Below are 23,276 nucleotides of genomic sequence, written 5' to 3' on the forward strand. Positions count from 1 at the left end.
TTTCCTCAGCTTCAGCTTGAATTTGCATATGGGAGAAGCAACTTAAAAATACTTTCTCACTATGAGCTATCATCTCAGCCCAGTAACAATAGCAAAGTTCAACAAAGCAGCAAACAAAAAATGCTGGTGAGGTTGTGAAGAGTTTGGAACCCTTATTCACTGTTGGTGGGAGTGTAAAACAGTGCAACCACTATGGAAGACAGTATGGTGCTATCTCAAAAAAGTTGGAAATAGAAATATCATTTGATCCAGCAATTCCACTACTGAGAATATACCCTAAAGAAACCAGAACTGCCACCAAAACAGATACATGGACTCCTATGTTTTTTGCTGCACTATTCAGAATAGCAAAGAGATGGAAGCAACTCAAGTGCCTATCAACAAATGAATGGATAGAGAAGCTGTGGTATAGTCACACAATGGAATACTTTGCAGCACTGAAAATCAAAGAACTCATAAAATATTATACAAAATGGGTGACCATGGAGAACATTATGCTAAGTGAAATATCTCAGTCACAAAAAGACAAAAACCACATAATGCCACTGTCATGAAACAGTCTTGATATGGAGGTTGGAGGGGAAAAAAACCTAAGAAAAGAGGGGGTAAATAATGAATGCTATCTTCAAACAGATATGAGAAAGAACTGTTTAAAAAAATATCTGATTAGGTATTATTTGCATGATAACAATCTATGATAAAAGGTGTATAGTAAAGTGGGCTAGAGTGTTGGGGTGGCAGGAAATTGTGCAACAATGAAAGAATCTTTTTAAAGAGAAAAGTGAATTTGGAGGGGGATGGTAGGGAAGAAAAAAAAAGTACTTTCTCCTAGGGAACACTGCATGGTTTAAAATCAGAAAAAAGTATGTGTCAGAAGTGTAGGCTTTCTCCAAACTTAAAGAATCTATGCTAAGCAAATCATTCAAGAAGTTGGACTATATGAAGAAGAACATAGTATGAGGCTTGGAGAACATTCATCAACAAACTGGGTTATGCAGATGGCACAACCTTGTTTGATGAATGTGAGAACAATTTGAAACAACTTGCTCCAGAAGTTCAAAGACTACAGCCCTCAATATATATAAAAAAAAAATTCAATATAAAAAAATTAAAAAGTCCCACAACTGGACAAAGTAGCAACATCATGATAGATGGAGAAAAGATTGAAGCTGTCAATAATATCATTTTACTCAGATCCACAATCAATATTCATGACACCTATAGTCAAGAAATAACAAATGTGTTGCATTGGGAAAATCTACTGTGAAAAATTTTGCAAAGTACTAAAGAGGAATGGTCAGTTTTTAAAAAAGGTATGCCTTATCCATTGGTTTTCTATTATCTCCTACGCATGTGCAAGTTGGACAATGAATAAGAATGACAGAAGAATCATTGATGCTTTTGAATTAAAGTGTTGAAAAAAAGAGTATTGAATATTCTGTGGACTCCCAAATGGAGGATTAGTGAAGGAGAGGAAGAACTCCGATGACACAGATTGACACGGTGACTTCAGTAAGGGGCTCAAATGTTCAGAGGTGATGAGGAAGGGACAGGATAGGGCAGGGTTCAGACTGGCTGTTCCCAAGGTATGTATGGTACTCGACTTGATGTCACCTAACAACAACAATAACATGGACTCCCAAAACACAACAAGTTACACTTTGAGGAAGTGTAATCAGGATTTTTTTTTAAAGGCAAGGAGGGTGAAAGTTGGTCTTGCATCCTTTGGTCATGTTGTCAGGATTCCTTGGAAAAAGACATGCTGGGAAATGTGGAGGATCAGAGAAAGACATTCAGCAAGTTAGATGGCAATGACTAGAACATATCAGAAATTGTGAGGATGGCTCTAGATAAGGCAAGGTTCATATCTGTTGTTCATGAAGAGTCACTATGAGTCACAGTCTACTCAATGACACCTAACAACAACAGTCACTCAAATTCTGCTTATATATGGCAACTAAGAGGCAAAGCAGCTAATACCCATGTACACTTAATAACAATGTCATTTTCATTAAGTTACTTGTTATGATTAATATGAAATATAAAACTTACTGGGTGGTAGAGTTTTTTCCTTTGAATGTTTCTTTAGGAAATTGTTTGGAGAAGGCACTTCAACTTTTGCTGGTCCCATAGTTTTCATTGCTGTTTTACTTTTTTTCATGTCATCTCTCACAGTTTCCTTAAAAACTGATGTGTACCTAAAATTTTGAAAAATTTAAGAATATTTAACATTGTAGCAATTTCCACTCCCTAGTAAAATTTAACAGAGTGTAATTATCTGATCCATGTCCATCAGCAAAAGCAAGCAAAATATCTTTATCTTTAAATATATAAAAATTTAAAATCAAACATCTAAGCTAGCATCTTAAGAAACAAGTAAGGAGAAAAGATAGTAAACATTAATGAGCATAAATCAATGAAAGCAAACATTAGAGAAAAATCAATGTTTTGCTCTGAAAGTTAACAAGGGTAAAACTGGTCATTGTATTTTCTTACTGTCCTTGGAAAAGTTGGATTGATAAAGATGTCACCGCATCCGCTCTTGATACTGATAATTTATGTCTTCTTGTTTTTATTGTTGTTGATCAGTCTGGCTAGGAATTGATAAATTTTCTCAAAAAACCAGGTTTTCACTGATTTTTCTTTAATGTTTGTTTTTCATTTCATTAATTAATGAGCAGAAGCTCATTAATGTTTATTATCATTTCTTCTTACTTGAGATGCAAGCTTAGATATTTTATTTTAAATTTTTATTATATGTTTAAAGATAAAGCAGACACCCTCCAAGTTCTGCTTTACCTATTTTCCACAGATTTTGAGATGCCATGCTTTTCATTAGGTTCAAATGCCTTTTAAGTTTCTTTATACCTCCCATAATTTAGAAATTTTTATAGGCACATATTGTTTAATTTTTAAATATTTGAGGATTTTCTAGCTACTTAATTGATTCCCACAATGGTTAGAGAATAAGTTCTGTATAATTTAAATTCTTTTAAATTCTTTGCTTATGCCCTAAGATTTAGTCTATAGTTGTAAATGTTCTGAATACAACTGAAAATGTCCTCCGTGTTATTGGCTAGAGTGCTCTATAAATGGCAATTAGGTCAAATTGGTTGATAGTAGTTTGGTTGTTCTTTTCCTCCCAAGTATTCTATATCTTTATTGATTTTCTGTCTACTTGTTCCATTAATTATTGAAAGAGAGATGTTGAAATCTGTGACTGTGGGCTCTCTTAGTTCTATTGGTTTTTCCTTCACATATTTCAGTTTTATTTGTAAACTGTAGGTGATTATCATTTAGGATTATTAAAACTTCTTGAAAGTTTAATTCTTAACAATTCTTACACAATGCCACCCTTATCCCTTTTCATATTCTACACTCTAATATCTACATAGTTTATCTTTGCAATCTTGGAATTTTTACTTATCTGTGTCTTTATTTTAAAGGAGACTTTCTTACATACAGTATGGAATGTTTAAATGATCTAACAACACACTATTTTTTTATTTGATACATTTGGATCATTCATATTTAATGTGACTTTTTTAAAATTTTATTATTTTTGTGTGCGTGTACCGTCAAATCAGATCTGACTGGTACAGGAGGAGATTGCCCCTCCTTTCCCGGCAGAGCATCTGGTGGATTCGGACCGTGCACCTCTGGGATTGTAGTTGCAGCTTCTTGCCACTAGGCCATCAGAGCTCCCCTTAATGTGACTTTTTAATGCCTGTGTTTCATGTACCATACTGTTATTGCTTTTTAAATATTCCATTGTTCATCTCAACCTTTTTTACCTAGTCTTGCTTTTCTTCTTTTGTTTAATTTTAAATGGAATCTGTATGGTCTACTTCATAGGTTTAATACAATGTGTAACTTAAAATCTTATAAAATAAAAATTTATTACGCAAATTCCCAAAATGTGATATGCAGGAAGGATTCTATTGACATGCAGGCAAGATTCCTCTTTCTCACTGACATTCTACTTTAACAAGCATGTTGCCCTTCTCCAGGGACCAGTGTCTCCTTATAATATGCACAAGTACATAAGGTAAGTTTCCTTTCTTTTAAGGAACATTCTGGTTGTTTCTAATAAGAAAGATCTGCTCATTCTTCTAACAGTCCACAATTTATTAAAAATGCTTTGTCAGTACTACTATTCAAAGGAATAGCTTAGTCTTCAACTTCTTTACTCATTTTCCAGGACCTGCAAGCTAACAGGCTATTGAAAATATCATGGCCAGGTCAAATACATCTTAGTTCTCAAAGTGTTATCTTCCAGGTTCAAGAAGTATTTTGCAGCAGGTTTGTCCAATGCAATTCATGGTGTAATTTATTGACTGTTGATTTGCATGGGCATTGATTGTGGGTCCAAGTAAAATGAAATCTTTAAAAACTTTAATCTTTCCTGTTTGTCATGTTTCTTACTGGGTAAGTTGTAAAGATTTTTGTTTGTTAGATTGAGGTATAATCCATATTGACACGACAGTCTTTGGACCTTCTTCAGTAAGTGCTTCAGCTCCTCTTTGTTTTCAGCAAGCAAGGTTGTGCATTAAAAGCTACTAAATTTAATGTGAGAAGGATGGGTAGTCTCCTTCCATATGATTAATTACCTCTGAAAACTCGCTGGAGGGTCAGCTGTGGGTTGACTCTGACTTGATGGTATTCAAAACCAGTATTAAATAAAGGATATGAATTTAAAAGTTTCCAAATTTTTCCTCCAACTCAGATGCCTGTCTCTCCTTTTATATCTTCCATATTCTTGAGTTTTCTTTCTCAGCATGCAGACTCAATAAATATGGAGAAGGGATACAATGTTGACATGTACACTTCTTTATTTTAAACCACATATTTTACTTGGAGCAACACATTTTACTTTAGTGGTTATTTCACCTATTTCCTTCTCTCTTTCCTTCTGAAATTCTAATTACACCTTTGATAGATTGTTATTTTTCCTCCTTAATTTTTATTTAAGCCTCTTGTTTATAGTCAACAAGACCTCAGGGGAAGGCCTTTGTATTTAAAAGTTGGTTGTTATTGCATTTTGGAGGAACATTCTTCTAAGTGGTACAGCACTCCTCTGTCAATATGCTGTACTGAGGTAACCTGCCGGTGGTTGTGATGCTGAACCTTGTGCCATTGGGGTGTCAAATGGCAAAACGGTTACTCATGGTGGACAGTGTTTGGTGGAGCTCCCAATTTAAGACACGTTTGGAAGCAGTAGTGACATCCACTTCCTAAACAACATGCCTTTGGAAACTCTATAAACTTTGATAAATGATGATAGTTATAGAAAGGCTTCAGGAGCTATGAGTTCTGCTCAACTTTCAATCAACAACAACGACAATTTTTCTTGTATCTTGGAGCTCATAAGTTTATCTTTTTATAGTACACAGAAACTATTTAAAGTATGTTTTATATACTCTTGTTTCCTAACATTCCACCTATCTTACTTCTGAGTTTGTTAGTAATGCCTGGAGTTCCTCCTGGTTATGCACTTTATTATCTGATTCTTTGAATGCGTAGTAGTCATTTTTTAATGGGTATAAAATACATTGTGAATTTTGCACTGTTGGTTGCCAAATTCTCTTCTGTGTTCTATTTTTTTCCCTTTTCAATTTTTGTTTTGCTTTGTTCTGTTACTTGTGCTGGTTGGAAATCATGTACCCATTTGAAGATTTGCTTTTTAAGTTTTGGATCATGTTGAGAACCTCCATAAGTCTGGCAGCACCAATGAAGTGGTGTGTTCTGAAGTACTCAATGGTCTTTAAGTTGGAGGTATTTCCACCTTGGCTGGTGGAACAAAAACTATATTGACTCTGCTGTGTTCTGGTGGATATTCCACTGCCCTTAATCACACAAATGTGACCATTATTCTATAACTTAGAAGACTTAAAGACTTATGGGGAATTCTGCATAATCTGCAGAGTGCTCTCTATGCAGTTTTCCTCCCTCTCCAATACTCTACACTATAAAGTCTAAAGGTGTTGTTTTTTCCAAACTTTCAACTCTGTTTTCCTTAACTCAGAGGCATGCTGGCCTTTGGAATTTCTCTTTCCTAACTTTTGGCTAGAAATCCTCCAGGAAGTACACCGGGGCAACTGTAGGGTAAACCTCCTTTGTTTACTTTCCCTTAGGGATGACTGTCATTTGCAGCCTATTTTCCATTGTCTAAAAACCACTGTTTATATATATTTGCCTGGTGTTTTAGTTATTTCAGAAGAGAGGATAAAAACCCTTGATAGTAAGCATAATTCAGCTACATTGCTTTTAATACTTTATATTCTCTTCTTTCTTATGTGGAAATATTTGTTAGAAGAAACAGTAAATTGATTTGTTTTCAGTGTCCTTTTCTTAATTTTTAACTGAACGGATGAGAATTATTGTCCAAACTGAATGGGTTCATTAAATATCTTTAGGAAATAATATTAAAGCTACACTCGTACATTAAAATTGCCATAGAAGTTGGAGTTGGTAGATATGATCTCTTGATTAGTCAAATAAACGCTTTGGGGTAAAATAGAGGTTTGTATAATCTCTCCTCATTTGATTTGCAATCCTGTGATGCAGTACATATTTCTGTGAGTGTGTGAGTTGAATGCTTATGTAACTGTAGTAGAAAATAAGACATTCTGTTCTATATGAATATTTTTTCCAAATTGCACAACAAATAAGTTAATAAAAATCTTCTTTCCTCTCATCTCCCCATTCGATGTCCCAGAATAAATTTTGCTTCATATGTTTTTGTTAACCTAAAAATTGGAACATAATTTTAAAACTTAACACACTGTGACATCTTCCTTTGTTAGTACATGAAAAGGCTTACTCTTTTCCATAGCAGCCTTTTATTTTGTTTTCTGAATAGTGTTTTATTATAAAGACCTAGGAGATATCTTATTAGAGAGTTAGTCCTACTTCTCACTGAAAGTAGGTTATGATAGGTTAGAGAGTAATTTTTCTAAAAGCATAAATGTTATCTTTAACATGCACATTATCATTTATGCTTCATTTTTTTGTCATAACCACCATATTTTAAGTCCCTAGATTTAAATATTTAAGATAGATTATATGGTAAACAGAGAAATAATATTACCCAAAAGTTGGTACCGTTTGTAAATGCTTGTTTGCTTGAATTTTTTTCCTCCCCTTTCCCCACACAGTGAGTAACATGGGCATCTGGCTAATAACATCTTAAAACTTGCAGGCCAAAATTATTGGTTCATTTCTTTAGTATACAGAAATTTGAGGCCTAAATTGTGTTATACCTCCAAATTAGTGATTAGGGAGAATTTTAACATGTACATAGTTATCCCTTTAAAGTAATCTACACCCAGAGAAGTTAGAGTCTTCAATTCTGTTCCAAAAATTGTCAAGACATAAGTCCAGAGTGAAGGCTGCAGTGTGGAGTGGAATTGGGGAGAGTGAGTGTATAAAAATCAAAGAATTTTACTTTTCAAAGAGAAAGCAAATTTGGAGGAGGGAGTGGTAGGCAGGGAGAAAAGTGCAACAATAAATGAATGGAAATCCTCAGTCTCTGTAAACTTTAATTAAAATTAATAATAATAAAAAATTTAAAAAAAACCCTCCTAATTCTACCCCTACTTAGCTAGTTGTTAACTTTATATTCTATACAAAATTGTAAACCCAAGTATGTGTCAGGGAATTTAATTTCAATCTTAATGCTGCTCACTACCTATCACAAACTATTGAAAGAATAATACATTTTCAAAATGATACAAGTTACTAAATTCACCTAGATCTATATCATGTATTATAGTACCAGGCAAATGTAGGTATTGAGCAATTAAAATATAACTAACATTGGGTGTGGAAGTTACAATACTTGGGAACTACTGGGCTAAGTAAAATGTTATTAAAACTCATTTTGTCGAATTTTTAAAACATATACTTTTTACATTGGTTTGCATACAAAATTCATATATATTGTGTTTCATTCTTATACACTGTGCTTCACACATTTCTTCATTCACATTATATTTCACTTTTTAGTTCATCAAAGTTGCTGCCAGACGTTTTAAAATTACATCTGTGGTTTGCATTATATTTTACCTGGACAGTGCTATTACAGATACCTGAAAAAAACTCTATCCTTGAATTAAACTACAGCCAGATAGCTGCATATTCAGAGATGATGCTGTTGTGTATTTCGAGTTGAAACTGATGCAGAGCTAATGCCTCCAAAATGACATTCATTTATGTTTTGACATTAGGCTATTGGTCTAGAATGAGAGGTCTATGAATATTGGTGTATTGTTGTAATATTGTTGTTGTGTGTTACCCCATTTCTGATCCTCTGACGGGTTTTCTGAGGCAGTTTAGTCACATGGAAGTAGATAGCCCAGCCTCCTCTTGAAGAGCAAGCAGCTGGTGGATTCAAACTGCATGCCTTCATGGTTACTGTGCAGCTTCTTGCCAGCAGGTCACCAGAGCTCCCTATTAATTTAATGTAATAGTGCTGCTAAGTCTTTAATCCTTACATTACATACATTCTCACCATCCTCCACAAATCATGGAGTAAATTTAATTTTTGCTTCTATACCAAGAATGCTTTGTGCTTCTCAGCTACTGCATTTCTTTTCTATTACAGACAATGTGACTTTGAGAGTAAGTGATTTTTTAAAGCACCTTTTGGAGAATCTCATTTTTCTGTTGTGAGTTGAATGCTTGCTCTATAGTCAGCTTGGAATCAAATTTGTATCAGATATGAAGCATATAGATAAGATATTTAAAGATCCATTTCATAAAAACATCATTTGTAGTATTACTTTAGTTTTCTATGATTATCTTACATTTGATATCATAATTAAAAACATCTAGTGGGCTTAAAAAAGGTGTGAAAACAAAAGCGAGAGTATCGGATACGTGATAATGAAGAACATCATATGGACTTAAAAAAGGTGTGAAAACAAAAGCAAGAGTAGCTGATATATGAAAAATGATCCAAAGATTTTTCAAAAATGTATATATATTATTGTGGTTATGTGCCATTGAGTCGCCTGCAAGCCGTAGCAACCCTATGTATAAGAACCTTAAACCCTGCTCTATCCCTTGCCAATCTTAATTGTCTCTGACACACCTATCCCCATTACCTGAGTGACTAAATCAATCCATCTTATCTAGGGTCTTCCTCTTCTGTGCTGTCCTTCCACCCTCCCAAGCATGACGTCCCTCTCCAAGGACTGATCCTGCCTGGCAACGTGTCCAAAGTATGTCAGATGAAGCCTCAGAATCCTTGCCGCCAAGAAGCAGCCTCGCTTCACCCTCTCCAGAATGAACTTGTTTGTTCTCCTAACAGTCCGTGGTATATTCAATACTCCAGCAACAAAGCTCAAAGGCATCAACTCTCCTTCTATAAATTAGGGTAATAATTTTTCATTAGATTTTTTTTTACATTATTTACTCAGGCTAAAAGGTATTGTAAAAACTGGTCAAAGTTATGAGCTTAGGAGTCAAACTTTTGAGTTTGCAGTCACGTTTGAATTCCAGATTTTCTTCTAGCTGCTTCAATTTTCTGGGTATTTTTTCTGTAAAATTAGAATCACATTACTCACTGCACAACGTTGTCATGAATATGAAATAAAAGAACGCTTACTTTTAAAAACAGCAGTTGTAAATACTAAGAAGCTGAACAGGAATCCCTGGGGGAATAGTGCCAGGTGTTAACCAAAAGCATGACAGTTTGAATCCACTAGCTGCTCCTGGGGGAAATGATGGGCACTCATTTCCTGTAGGAATTTACAGCCTGGGAAACTCAATGAAGAGTTACTATGAGTCTGAACTGACGCATCAGCAGTGGGTTTTAAAACCCTGAGGATATTAGTTGTTGCCATCATCATTATAAAAGTAGTCTTATTATCAAGATATGCATCTTGATGAATTTATTTTACTTGTCCTAACAGACACAATTTTAATGTTTAAGAATTTGACTCAGAACATATACCTAGTTATTATGAGACAGACACACTGATATAATTTGATTATGTCAAATTTGAATTTAGCAGACAATTTTAAATGTTTAAAAGTTTGAGTCAGAGTGTGCAAATGCTTATTATGAGCTAGACACAGACTGGCATAATTTGATTACTTGTAAAAAATAGATTTTCACACTGTAATATGTTGTATTCTGTTCTCAGATAGTGAACCTTGGTCCATAATGTATTAAATTTTAAAAAAATCCAACACTTACAAAAACTTCCATATTTCCACACATTTTCCCCAGAAACAAACTGCAAGGATAATGCTGTTATAGTTTCTTTTCTCATCAAAAGAAAATGGAAGGAGTACACAGAATGACTACCAAAAATAACTGGCTGATATAGAAGAATATCATGAAATAACATCTGATCAAGAGGCAATGGTGATGAAGGAGGAAGTTCAAGCTACTCTGAAGGAACTGGCAAAATACAAGGCCTCTGGAATTGTCAAAATACCAATTGATACATTTTAACAAATATATGCTGTCCTGGACACACTCACCAGGTTGTGCCAACATATCTGGAGGACAACTATCTGATCATCTGATTGGAAGAGATCCATGTTTCCATTCCAAATAAGGTATCCAAAAGAGTGTGGGCATTCTAGAACAATATCACTAATACCACATGCAAGCAAAATCCTGCTGATAGATGATCCAAAAACGACTGTAACAGTACATTGACAAAGAACTGCCAGAAATACAATCTGGGTTTAGAAGAGGCCGTGAACCTTGGGACATCAATACCAATGTCAGGTGGATTGTGGCTGAAAGCGATGAGTGTTAGAAGAACATCTATTTATGTTTTATTGACTATGCAAAGGTATTTGTGTGGATGAAAACAAATTGTGGCTAACATTGAGAAGCATGGGAAACTTGGAACACTTGATTGTGTTAATGAGAAAACAGAAAGCAGTCATCAGAACAAAGCAAAGAAACACTGCATGGTTCAAAATCGGAAAAGCAGTCCACCAGGGATGTGTCCTTTCTCTATACCTTTTCAATCTCTATGCAGAACAGAACATTTGTGAGGCTGCACTTTATAAGGAAGAGTGTGACATTGGGATTGGAGGAAGACTCATAATAACCTGCATTATGCACATGACACAATCTTGCTTGTGGAAATGGAAGAAGACCTGAAGCGTTTGTTGCAGGTCAAGGATTGCAGTCTTCAATACAGATTGCAACTCAACATCAAGAAAATATTTTCACAACTAGGCCGATAGAAAGCACCATGAAAGATGGAGAAGAGATTGAAATTGTTAATATTTTCATCTTGCTTGGATCCAAAATCAACACTCTTGTACCAGCAGTTAGGAACATCAAAAGATGAATTACATTGGGAAATTCTGGTGTTAGGGATATTTCTAGAGTGTCAAAGAGCAATAATGTCAGTGTAGAGACTCATGTGCACCTGATCTAGGCCATAGCCTTCACAATTGCTTGCTATACATCAGAGAACTGGACAATGATTAAAGATGACAGAAAAAGAATTCACGCCTTTCAATTGATTTTCTGGAAAAGAGTATTAAACTGGACTGCAAAGAGAACAAATAGCTATGACCCAGAGAAGGTGAAACCAAGTTTCTCCCTAGAGGCAAAGGTACTGAAACTCCATCTCGTATATTTTGGGCACGTTGCCAGGAAGGTTCAGCATTTGGAGAAGGTCATCATACTTGGAAGGATGGAGGTTAATGTAGGAAAGGAAGACCATGGATGAGATGGATTGACACAATAACTGGAGTAATGAGATGTGTTGGAGACAGTGAGATTGGCTCAGGATAGCATAGGGTTTAGAGCTGTTGTTCATAGTGTTGCTATGAGTGGCAGTCCACTTGACAGCACATAACAACATTAATACTTTCAAGAACTGTGAGATGTATCAGTGGGATGTGATAATACAGCTATAGAAATCTAAATGAGAGGCCAAAGCTTCAATGTACAAATATTAAACAGGCAAATAGATGTGAAAGTATACATTCTCCAGCTGACAAAAATCCCCTGCCATTCATACATCTGAAGGCAGAAGTATCATCTTGAAATTTCCCATCCATGACTCTGTTTCCCAGTCCTCTCCAAGCAGTTTACATTATTCAGGTGATTCTATTACTATAGCACATCTATTGTTGCTTGAAAAGTGCTAGTGGTGCCTTGGGAAAAGTACTTACTTCTAAGCAAAGATTGGTGATTTAAACCAAACAGCAGCTCAAAGTAAGAAACTTATGACAGTCTCTAATGTTAAAGTCTTGAGAAGACTCTAGGATAGTTTGCTTTTTGGTCCTATAGGGCTGCTAAGCGTTAGAATCTTGATAACTTCTTGGATTGTGGCTTGCTTTGTTTTTTTCTGTTTTGGTTGTTGTGGCTTGTTTTTCTTAGTGATTTTAATAATCTATAGGCACTTGTCTGCCACTTTGTTGTACTGTTGTGATTTGTGTGCTGTTGTGAAGTTGGAAGCTATGGCACTGGTATTTTAAACATAACCACTGTCATCCAAAGGGCAGGTTTCAATGGAACTTTCAGACTAAGACAATGGAAGCAAGCAAGCCTGGATATTCACTTCCAAAATAATGGAACAGAACACTGTCTGATAATGGAGCAGAACACTGTCTGGTAATAGTGAGGGAAGGCTTCATCTCACGTGTTTTGGGTGTGTTATCAGAATGGACCAGTCATTGAAAAAGGACATTATGCTTAGAAAAGTTGAGTTGTCAGTGAAAGCAAGCAAGAGCTTCAATGAAATGGACTATTATACAGTGACAGCAACATGGTCTTAAGAGTGGAAAAGCTTGTGAAGACGGTGCAGGATATGACAGGGTTTCATTCTGTTGTACTCAGGACTGTTATAAGCCAAAGTCCACTGGATGGCAGCTAACAACAATAGCATATGAACTGTGAAGATTACAAGGCCTAAGCAAAAAAAAAACCCTATAGGTGTTAATATATAGTATATCTTCAAGACTGAGAAAAGTAAAAAGATAATAAGCATAAAATCATTTATGTATCTCATGAAAGATGAAGAAAATCGTGACTGTGGAAGAGTGTACAGACTGGCTGGCCAGACAAAAAAATGTTAAGTAACTGTTTCTAAAATGAAGTAGTGATGAAAATCCAAGACTATAGTCTTTACTATGAATTACATCTCAACATAAAGAAAACAAATTTCTCATAACTGGACCAATAAGCAGCATCAAGATAAACAGAGAAAATACTGACATTCACAAGGATTTTATAGCATTTGAATCCACAATTATAGTACTTGGAAGCAGGAGTCAAGAAAACAAATGATCCATTGCACTGGATAAACTGGCTACAGAAGAAGCCCTCTTCTTAAAGTGATGGTATCACTTAGGTAACTCCCATAGGATTTACTCAAGGCATGGCATTTTCACTACTGTTACAAGTGTTCAAAAGTGGGACAATTAATAAGAAATATTGAAGAAGTGATGCCTCTGAATTATGGTGTTGGCACAGAATATGGAATATAACATTGAACATCTTTAAAAGCAGAGATATGGAGAATTAATGTAATGTACCGTAGGCATATAATCAGGAATGACCAGTTTGTGGAAAAGGACAGAATGATTGGACAAGTAGAAGATCTGGAAAGAAGAGGACATTGGTTCTGACTTGAAGGTACTCACCACCACCACCACCACCGAGTTTTACTTCATTTTGTTACATATACAGTTGCATTGATTCAGAGCTGAAATCAACAGTGCCTAACAATAAAATTGACTGCTAGAAGAATTAATAGATTTGTCTAGGGAGAACAGATATAAAGTTCCTTGGACGTAAAGTTGGTAAAACTTTGTCTCACATACATTGGACATATTATCAGGAGGCTCCAGTCCCTGGAAAAGGATATTATGCTAGGTAAAGTACCGGTTATGAAAGAAAGAGTAAGACCCTCAAGGAGATGGATTACACTGGGACTACAACAAGCTCAAGCACGGTAAGAAATGGGAGGATGGTGCAGGATAAGGCCAGGCATCTTTCTGTTGGATATTGTCACTGTTGTTGATAGGCACTGGAGGGCCTAGTATGACCCGTAACGACCCTATGGACAACAGATCTGAAACCTGTCCTATCCTGCAGCATGCTCATAATCTCTGACATACTCTAACTCATTGCTGCAGCCACTGTGTCAGTCTTTCTGCTTAAGAGTCTTCCTCTCTTATGCTGACCATCTACCTTTCCAAGCATGATGTCCCTAAGGAATAGCTTCTCCTAGCAACATACTCTAGAATATGTAAGGTGAAGCTTTATCATCTCTGCCTCTAAGAAGCTCTCTGGCTGCATCTTCTCCAAGACATAAGTGTTTATTCTTTTGGTACTTCATGGGATATGCAGTACTCTTACAACATGACAGCTCAAAGACTTCAGTTCTTTTGTCATCCTTATTTACTATCTAGCTCATCATCAGATACAAAGCAAGTGATTAAAAGCTCATGGCCTGAATCAAATTCACCCAGTCCTCAAACTAACATTACTCCTCGGGAATTTGAAGAGGTCCTTGACTGCAGACTTTCCCAGCACAATACATCTGATTATCTCTTGACTGTTGGTATGCAGGGTATTCATTGTGGATACAACTAAGATGAAGTTATTGATAGTTTCAATCTTTTGTCAACCAGTCATGATGTTTGTTGCCTATCAATCCAGAGGGAGAATTTTTGTTTCTTGACATTGAGATGCAATCCATATCAAAGGCTGTATTCTTTGTTCTTGTGTAGCAAGTGTTTCAAGTCATAGCTTTCAGCCAGTGGAGCTGTGTCATCTGAATAACTCAGGTTATTGATGAGTCTTTCTTCAATCCTAACTCCATATTCTTCATACAGCCCAGCTTCTTGAATAATTTTTTCAGCACACAGATTGAATAGAAGAATCTGTGCTCCAATCTTGAAGGCACGTGGTTTGAATCCACCAGCTGTTCCATGGGAGAAGGATGGGTAATCTCCCACGTGATTAGCTGCCTCTGAAAACCCATTTGGAAGGTCAGCTACGGGTCAGTTCTGACTCAATGGTATGTAACAACAACAACAACAGATTGAATAGGTATGGAGAGAGAATACAACCCTGACACAACTTTCTTAATTTTAAACCATTTAGTATTCCTTTGCTCTAGTCACCAATAATAGCCTCTTGGTCTCTGTATAGGTTTTGCAATAGCACAATTAAGTTCTGGGATTCCAATTCTTCTCAGTGTTAGCCATAATTCATTGTGATCCACACAGGTAAATGCCTGTGCATGGTCAGTAAAGCACAAGTGGGCTATGACTCACAGAGACTGATCTTGTTCCAGCCTTGTTCAATCTCTGATGTACCCACTGTTGTGCTCAATGCATCACTTCATCTTGTTGAGGTCTTCTTCTCCTTTGTGACCCTCTAATTTTGTCAGCATAATAACTTTTTCCAGGGACTGACCCTTTCTGATAACATACCTAAAGTTTGTGAGACAAACTCTAAACATCTTCCCTTCTGAGGAACACTCTTGGTGCACTTCTTCCAAGGAAGATTTGTTAGTTCTTTTGGCAGTCCATGATAAAGTCAATTCTTGTTGTCAGCACTACAATTGAAAGCCATTGCTCCTCTCTCATTTTAACTTTAGGTCTTTGTAAATTTTGTTATAATTTTGCTTTCTTCTTGAGCTGCACTTTGACACAGAAATTTTTTGTTCAGCTCTCTTATTTAATAATTTCTTTGTTTCACTTTAATGTCTGTGTAAGAGAAACAGTCTCTTTTGATAACCTTTTTGATTTTTTTTCTTTCTTTCTTTCCTGTATTTTTAGTGACCATTTGCTTTCTTGATGTATATCTTTTATTTCTTCTCGAAACTTGTGTATTCTCTGGTCATTATGATCAACACTTGAAATGTATTATAAACTCAGGATATGCTAATGGTAAATTTTTAGCTCTCATGTACTTATTTTTCTTCAAATCAATTGGAATTTCCATACGAACAACAGGTCTGTTTCAAAGTCTCTTTCCACAGATGCAGTCAACTTGATTTCTGTGAAAGTCCATGGGTATAGATACTGTTTATGGCTTTGCTTTTTCTTTTTTTTCTTAAATAAAGGTATTTGCAATGAATAAGTCATTGATAAAAAATTTCTATCATTTAATCTTCAGCCTTATTTCTATCAAAAGGCTGTATTTCCCAACTACCAATCCTTCTTTGTTTCCAATTTTTTAATTCCAGTCACCAGTTAGAGTCACCTAACCTATACTAGATAATACTTAATAACAACACTAATTTTAAAAATCTGACATGGTATATTGCAACAACTAAAATCTTAGTATAAAATTTCATAATACAAACAACTAACACTTTAGAATATACTCAACATCCTTTAAGTAAGAATTTTTTTTCTTTTACTTTTCAAAGAGAAGAGCGAACTAGGGGGAGGAGTGGGTAGGGAGAAAAGTGTGACAATGAATGAATAGAAATCCAATGTCTCTGTAAACTTTCATTAAAATTAATAATAATAAAAAAGGTTGGGAGAAAAAAAAGCCTACTGCTTTTCCTAGAGAGCTCCGATCACTTCTTATTGCTGTATGTCATTGAGTCAGAACTGACATTATTTCCTTATCTTCCTCCCACTAGTTATGTAGTGGTAAGGAATTGTGCTATCAACCCAAAAGCACATGGGAAATCTTATACCCTGCGATTTACTGCTTCTGAAAACCTGTTGGAGGGTCAACTATGGGTTAGTTCCCACTTAATGGTACACAATAACGACAACTGTTTTCTCCAGTTGAACTCTTAACTGTCATTGGTTGTCAAAGTAGATTCATCAAAGACCTCAGGATAAAGTGATCATGTTGCCTTTTCTGGCCATTATTATTATTATTATTTAAATATTCTTATTTTAGGAGTTCATAAAAATAAAAGGGTAGACAGCTCACTAAATATTAACAAGGCTTTAAACAGGAGCTGTTACAGATTTTTCAGAAAATATAGGTATAACAGTATGAAAACTGTTCAGCAGTATGTTAAAACAGTATGAATAAAATGGGAAGTAGCCCAAGAGAAATGAGAAGCTCCAAAGAATTAAATTACAATAAACTCAATGAAAAATTACGAAGGCGTGCATCAGGGCTGCTAAGCAAATTATTCGAGAAGCTGGGCTCTGTGAAGAAGATTATGGCATCAAGATCGGGAAAAGACTCATCAGCAAACTTCATTATATGGATGAAACAATCTTTCTTGCTGAAAGTGAAGAGGACTTGAAACACTTGCTGTAGAAGGTTAAACACTGGAGCAGTCAATATGGATTGCATCTCATCTCAATGTCAAGAAAAAAAATTCTCAACACTGGCAACATCATCAAAGATGAAGAAAAGATTGAGATTGTCAGGGACTTCATTTTACCTGCATCCACAATTAATACACTTAGTACCAGCAGTCAGGAAATCAGGAGATGTATTGTACTGGGAAAGTCAGTAGTCAGGGATCTCTCCAAATTACTGAGGAGTAATGATGTCAGTTTGAGAACTAAGTTACACTTGAGTCAGGCCATGGTCTTCCCAGTCACTTGCTATACATCTGAGAGCTGGACAATGAATAAGGATTGATGATTTTGAGCTGTGGTGTTAGAGAAGAGTGTTTAATATCCCATGGAGTGCCAAAAGAAGAGATAAGTTCTCAAGAAGATGCAGCCAGAGTACTCCTTGGAGGCAAAAATGATGAAGCTTCATCTCACATACTTTAGGTGTGTTACTAGGACCTCAGAGAGGGAAATCATGCTTCGAAAGGTGGAGAAATGGTGAAGGAGAGGAAGACTTTCAGCCAGGTGGATTGACACAGTGACTGCAACAAAAGCCCCTAGGGCTTCAGATGTTATGAGGATGGTAAAGGATAAAACAAGGTTCAGATCTGTTCATAGGGTTGAGTCAACAGCACCTAACAACAATAGAAAAGAGAAAAGGTACTTAGAGGATTAAAGAGTTCCATTTTCAAAAAGTGTGCATCCTGAAAACACACATGGATGAGCATGATGCCCATTTCTACAAGAGTCGTAGGGAGAATTTTCAGTAAGATCATTAAGAAGCAGGGCTTATTTGTATACCAATGTTCATAGCAGCATTATTCACCATTGCAAGAACATGGATAAAGACTACATGTCCAACCACAAACAAAAGGATAGAGAAATTATGGTACATTCACACAATGGAACACTATGCAGCAGGCAGAAGCAATGATTTTGTAAACTATTACCTAACTTGGGAGGGACTGGAGAGCATTATGCTGAGTGAACTACCTCAGTGCACAAGGATAAATATTGTATAAAACCATTATTGTAGAATGAGTATAAGGATTCAAGAGGGATGGGAGAGGTTGGAAGCAGAGGGATGAGGATGTGCAGGTTGGGGGAGGGGAATTAATCATGGGGTTGTACAATTTGGTGGGTGGGTGCGGGTGAGGGAAATTAAAAGAATTTGTTTTTGAAAACAATGTATTTGAATTTTGTAAACAAACTAGTAGAAAATAAAAAAATAACAGGGAGAAAATAATGTATATAAAGTATGTATATATATTCTTCTTTTAGAAGTTTCAAGTCATGTAAAGTGAATACCACTTTTCAAAAATAAAGTATTAGATTCATAGGTCAGGGAACCATGACATAATAATATGCACTCTGATGCTGGCAAAGACTGAAAAAGATAGAGAAATAAAAACTTGGTGATAATGGTATGATTGATGGATCCATTTAGGGTTTGTCTGAACACACACACACACACACACACACACACAGAAATGCTGTCAATCTTGAGAATAATAGTCTAGTAGCTTACTGAAGTGCAAATTAATTTGCGCCATTCAGTGACAGATGAGATATTAAAGACATATTTACCAGTTTTGCAAATGACATGAAGCTGAAAGGGATAGTTAACAAAGCACGTGAAATATTAGTAATTTAAAACTATCTTCATAAATGAATTATGAACTTAGATTGAAAAGAATCAGCTATAACACTATAGGATAGGAGAGGCAAAGCCAACAGTAGGATATAACTGTCAAAATGGGAATGTAGGCTGCATAAATAAAAGTACTGTGCATCAAGGAAAGAATATAATGCTTCATAAATTACAGACCATATGGAATAATACTGTTGTCAAAAGGGAAAAATAATAACTAGAGGTATTAGGCAGATAGTCATCCATATAAAGGTGAGGGTATTGGAACCGATGCATCATGAATAATGCAAAGAGTAAATCTTAAATCATTATTTTTCTATTGACTTTAACCATTTTCAATCTGCAGTTTCAGTCTATACTTCAACTTCGGAAAAGTTTGGTCCCATTGTTTCAGCCACATATATATCACATATATTACTTACTCAAGCTTGGGTGGCTTAGCGCTGGTAGCCTAGTGTTAAGAAGCTGCACTGCCAACCCGGAGGTAGTTGTTGTTATGTGCCTTTGAGTCATTTGCGACTCATAGCAACCCTACATACAACAGCCCTAAACCCTGCCCTATCCTGTGCCAATCGCACTGCCTCTGACACACCCATCCCGATTACCCCAGTCACTGAATCAATCCACTTCATAGAGGGTCTTTCCCTCCTGCGCTGTCCCTCCACCCTCCCAAGCATGATGAACCTCTCCAAGGACCTGTCTCTCCTTACAAGATGTCCAAAGTATGTCAGATGAAGCCCCAGAATCATTGCCTCCAAGGAGTAGCCTGGTTTAACCCTCTCTAGGATGAATCTGTTTGTTTTCTTGGCAGTCCAGGGTACATTCAATACTATTCTCCAGCACCACAGCTCAAAGGCGTCAATTCTCTATCACCCCTAGTCATTGTCCAACCCTCTGATGCATAACAAGTGATTGCAAAGATTATGGCCTGTATCAGGCGCAACTTAGTCTCCAGAGAGACACCATTGCTCTTGAGTAGAGAGGTCCCTAACAGCTGACTTTTCTATCACGATACGTCTTTTGATTTCCTGGCTGCTGGTGCCAAGAGTGTTGACCGTGGAGCCGAGCAAACTGAAGCTGTGAACAATCTCAATCTCTTCACCATCCATCCTGATGCTACCAATTGGTCCAGTGGTGAGAATCTTTGTCTTCTTGACATTGAGCCTCAGTCCATACTGAAGGCTGCAGTCCTTGATCCTCTGCAGCAAGTGCATGAGATCCTTCTCAGTTTCGGCAAGCAGGGTTGTGTCATCTGCATAATGCAGATTGTTAATAGATCTTCCACCAATCCTGACGCCACACTTCCCTTCATAGAGCACAGCCTCTTGGATAATCTGCTCTACATACAGGTTGAAAAGGTATGGAGACAGGACACATCCCTGGCGTACACCCTTCCCAATTTTGAACCATGCAGTGATACCCTGCTCTGTTCTGACTACTGCCTCTTGGTCCAAGTATAGGTTTCACATTAGTATTATTAAATGTTCTGGGATTCCCATTCTTCTCAGTCAGCCACTGTTTGTTATGATCCACGCAGTCAAATGCCTTTGCATAATCAATGAAACACAGATAGACATTCTTCTAGTATTCCCTGCTTCTAGCTAAGATCCATCTAACATCAGCTACAATATCCCTTGTACCACGACCCCTTCTAAGCTCAGCCTGGACTTCTGGCAATTCTCTGCTGATGTGCTGTTCCAGTCGTTTTTGGATAATCTTCGGTAGAATCTTGCTTGCATGTGAAATCAATGATATAGTTCTGTAGTTTCCATGCTCTGTTGGGTCACCCTTCTTTGGAATGGGAACAAATATCGATCTCTTCCCGTCAGTTGGCCAAGTGGTTGTTCTCCAGATTTTTTGGCGCAACTTGGTGAGCACATCCAGGGCAGCATCTGAAATACGTCAATCGGTATACGATCTATTCCGGGGGCCTTGTTTTTTCCTATTTCCTTCAAAGCAGCTTGAACTTCTTCCTTCTTCACCATAGGCTCTTGCTCAAATGTTATTTCATGAAATTCTTCTGTATCTGCCAATTCCTTTCTATACAATGACTCAGTATATTCCTTCCATCTTCTTTTAATACTTCCTGGATCATTTAATATTCTGCCCAAAGCATCCTTGATTATAGCAACTCTAAGTTTGAATTTGTTCTTCAGTTCCTTGAGCTTAAGATATGCTGAGCAAGTTCGGCCCTTTTGATTTTCTGACTCTGGCTCCTTGCACATTTCATTGTAGTACTTTGCTTTGTCATTCTGAGCAGCCTTTTGGAATCTTCTGTTCAGCTCTTTGGTATCTTGAATTCTTCCTTGTGCTTTGGCTTCTCTATGCTCCAGTGCAATCTTCAGAGTCTCTTCTGACATCCATTTTGGTCTTTTCTTCCTCTTCTGTCTTTGTAATGACCGTTTGCACGCTTCCTGAATGATACCTTTGACATCCTCCCACAACTCATCTGGTCTTCGCTCATTAGTGTTCAAGGCCTCAAACCTGTTCCTGAGATGATTCTGAATTCAGGTGGGATGAACTCAAAGTCATATTTTGGCTCTTGTGGATTCGGTTTAATTTTCCTCAGCTTCAGCTTAAACTTGCATATGAGTAATTGGTGGTATGTTCCACAATCAGCTCCTGGCCTAGTTTTCATAGCTGATATTGAGCTTCTCCAGTGTTTTTTCCACAGATGTAATCGATGTGATTCATATGCATAACATCAGGTGAAACCCATGTGTATAACCTGCATTTATGTTTCTTATAAAACATATTTGCAATGAATAAGTCATTCATTGTATAAAATTCAATCATTCTATCTCCAGCTTCATTTCTGTCACCAAGCCCATGTTTTCCAACTGCGCAGTTCAAATCTATAAGCTGTTCCATGGGAGAAAGATGGGTAATCTCTGGTCAAAAACTTTGCTGCCTCTTAAAACCCACTGGAGGGTCAGCTATGAATTGGTTCCAATTCAATGGTACATAACAAGAAGAACAACATATTCAGTCATGAAGTCTATGAGGAGGAAGGCGGCATTAAGATTGGAGGAAGACTCATCAACAACCTGTGCTATGCTGATGACACAACCTTGCTTGCTGAAACTGAGGAGCACCTGAAGCATGTTCTGCAGTCTTCAATATGGACTGAAGTTCAACACCAAGAAAAGATTCTGACCACTGTGTCAAGTAGTAGGATAATGATAGACAGAGAAGAGACTGAGATTGTTAACAGCTTCAGCTTGCTTGGTTCCACAATCAACACTCTTGGCACCAGCAGTCAGGAAATCAAAAGACAAATTGCACTGGGAAAATCTGCTGTCATGGCCCTCTCTAGAGTACCGAAGAACAATGATGCCAATCTAGACAAGGTGTGTCTGATCCAAGCCATGGTCTTTTCAATTATTTGCTATGCATCAGAGAGCTGCAATGACTAGAGATGATAGAAGGAGAATGGATGCTTTTGAGTTGTGTCGCTGGCGAAGAGTATTAAACATACCATGGACTGCCAAGAGAATGAACAGGTCTGTCCTGGAGAAGGTGAAACCAAGTTGTTCCTTGGATGAAAGGATTTTGAAGCTCCATCTCACATACTCTGGGCATGTTTCCAGAAAGGATCAGTTCTTAGAGAAGGACATCATGGTTGGAAGAGTGGAGAAAAAGTGCAAGAGAGGAAGACCCTGGATGAAATGGATTGACTCAGTAACTGGGGAATGAGGGTAGGTGTATCAGAAACACAAACGAAATTGTTTAAAGATAGGGCAAGGTTCAGAAGTACTGTACATAGGGTTGCTATGAGTGCAGGCAAATGGACGGCACATAACAACAAACAACCATCTTCTACATCTGCATAGCAGCTAGTATCTGTATTTCTCATTGGGTTTCCAGTAACTCATTGCTTAATTGTTAATCCACATTTTAAACTTTTATTTCAATTCCACAAGTACACTAATCATATAACTTCTGAGGTGTATGAGACCACAGTGGACTCACTTTTTGTTTCTCCAATTTACCCACCTCTTTGTGAAAGAGTTGGACAATCATCTAGAGAGTATTTCAAAATGAAAAAACAAAACAAAAACCAACTGCTGCGGGATTTCCTGGGCCTAAATCAAGTAAGAAATGAGAAAAAAACCCCAAAACACCCCAACCCAACACCACAAAAACCCACCCACCCACTCAATCACCAAAAACCCGCTCCTTGTTGCTGAGGAGTTAACTCATAGTTAACCTTACCCCCATTTTTTTGAAATCCCAAACTGCTATGAAGGAGACTATCCCTGTATCCACTGTAGGGCCCCTGGTAGATTTGAACCACTCACCATAAAGGCACCTCCTTCGGGTTAGTAGCTCAGCTCTCTACAGCCTATTATTACCAGAGCTCCCA

General features: G+C 36.9%; 1 protein-coding gene across 1 annotated transcript in view; it reads right to left on the reverse strand.

Annotated features, from left to right (window-relative positions):
- Positions 1–23,276, reverse strand: part of ENKUR (enkurin, TRPC channel interacting protein) — a 54,773-nt gene that overhangs the window by 28,340 nt on the left and 3,157 nt on the right. The window contains exon 2 of the mRNA XM_006887064.1: positions 2,053–2,198. Within this exon, the coding sequence (XP_006887126.1) occupies positions 2,053–2,198 (146 nt within the window). The remainder of the gene's footprint in view (positions 1–2,052; positions 2,199–23,276) is intronic.

Source organism: Elephantulus edwardii, unplaced genomic scaffold, assembly GCF_000299155.1.
Source record: "Elephantulus edwardii isolate Elephantulus edwardi_28Jun2011 unplaced genomic scaffold, EleEdw1.0 scaffold00054, whole genome shotgun sequence".
In the NCBI taxonomy this organism is placed as follows: domain Eukaryota; kingdom Metazoa; phylum Chordata; class Mammalia; order Macroscelidea; family Macroscelididae; genus Elephantulus; species Elephantulus edwardii.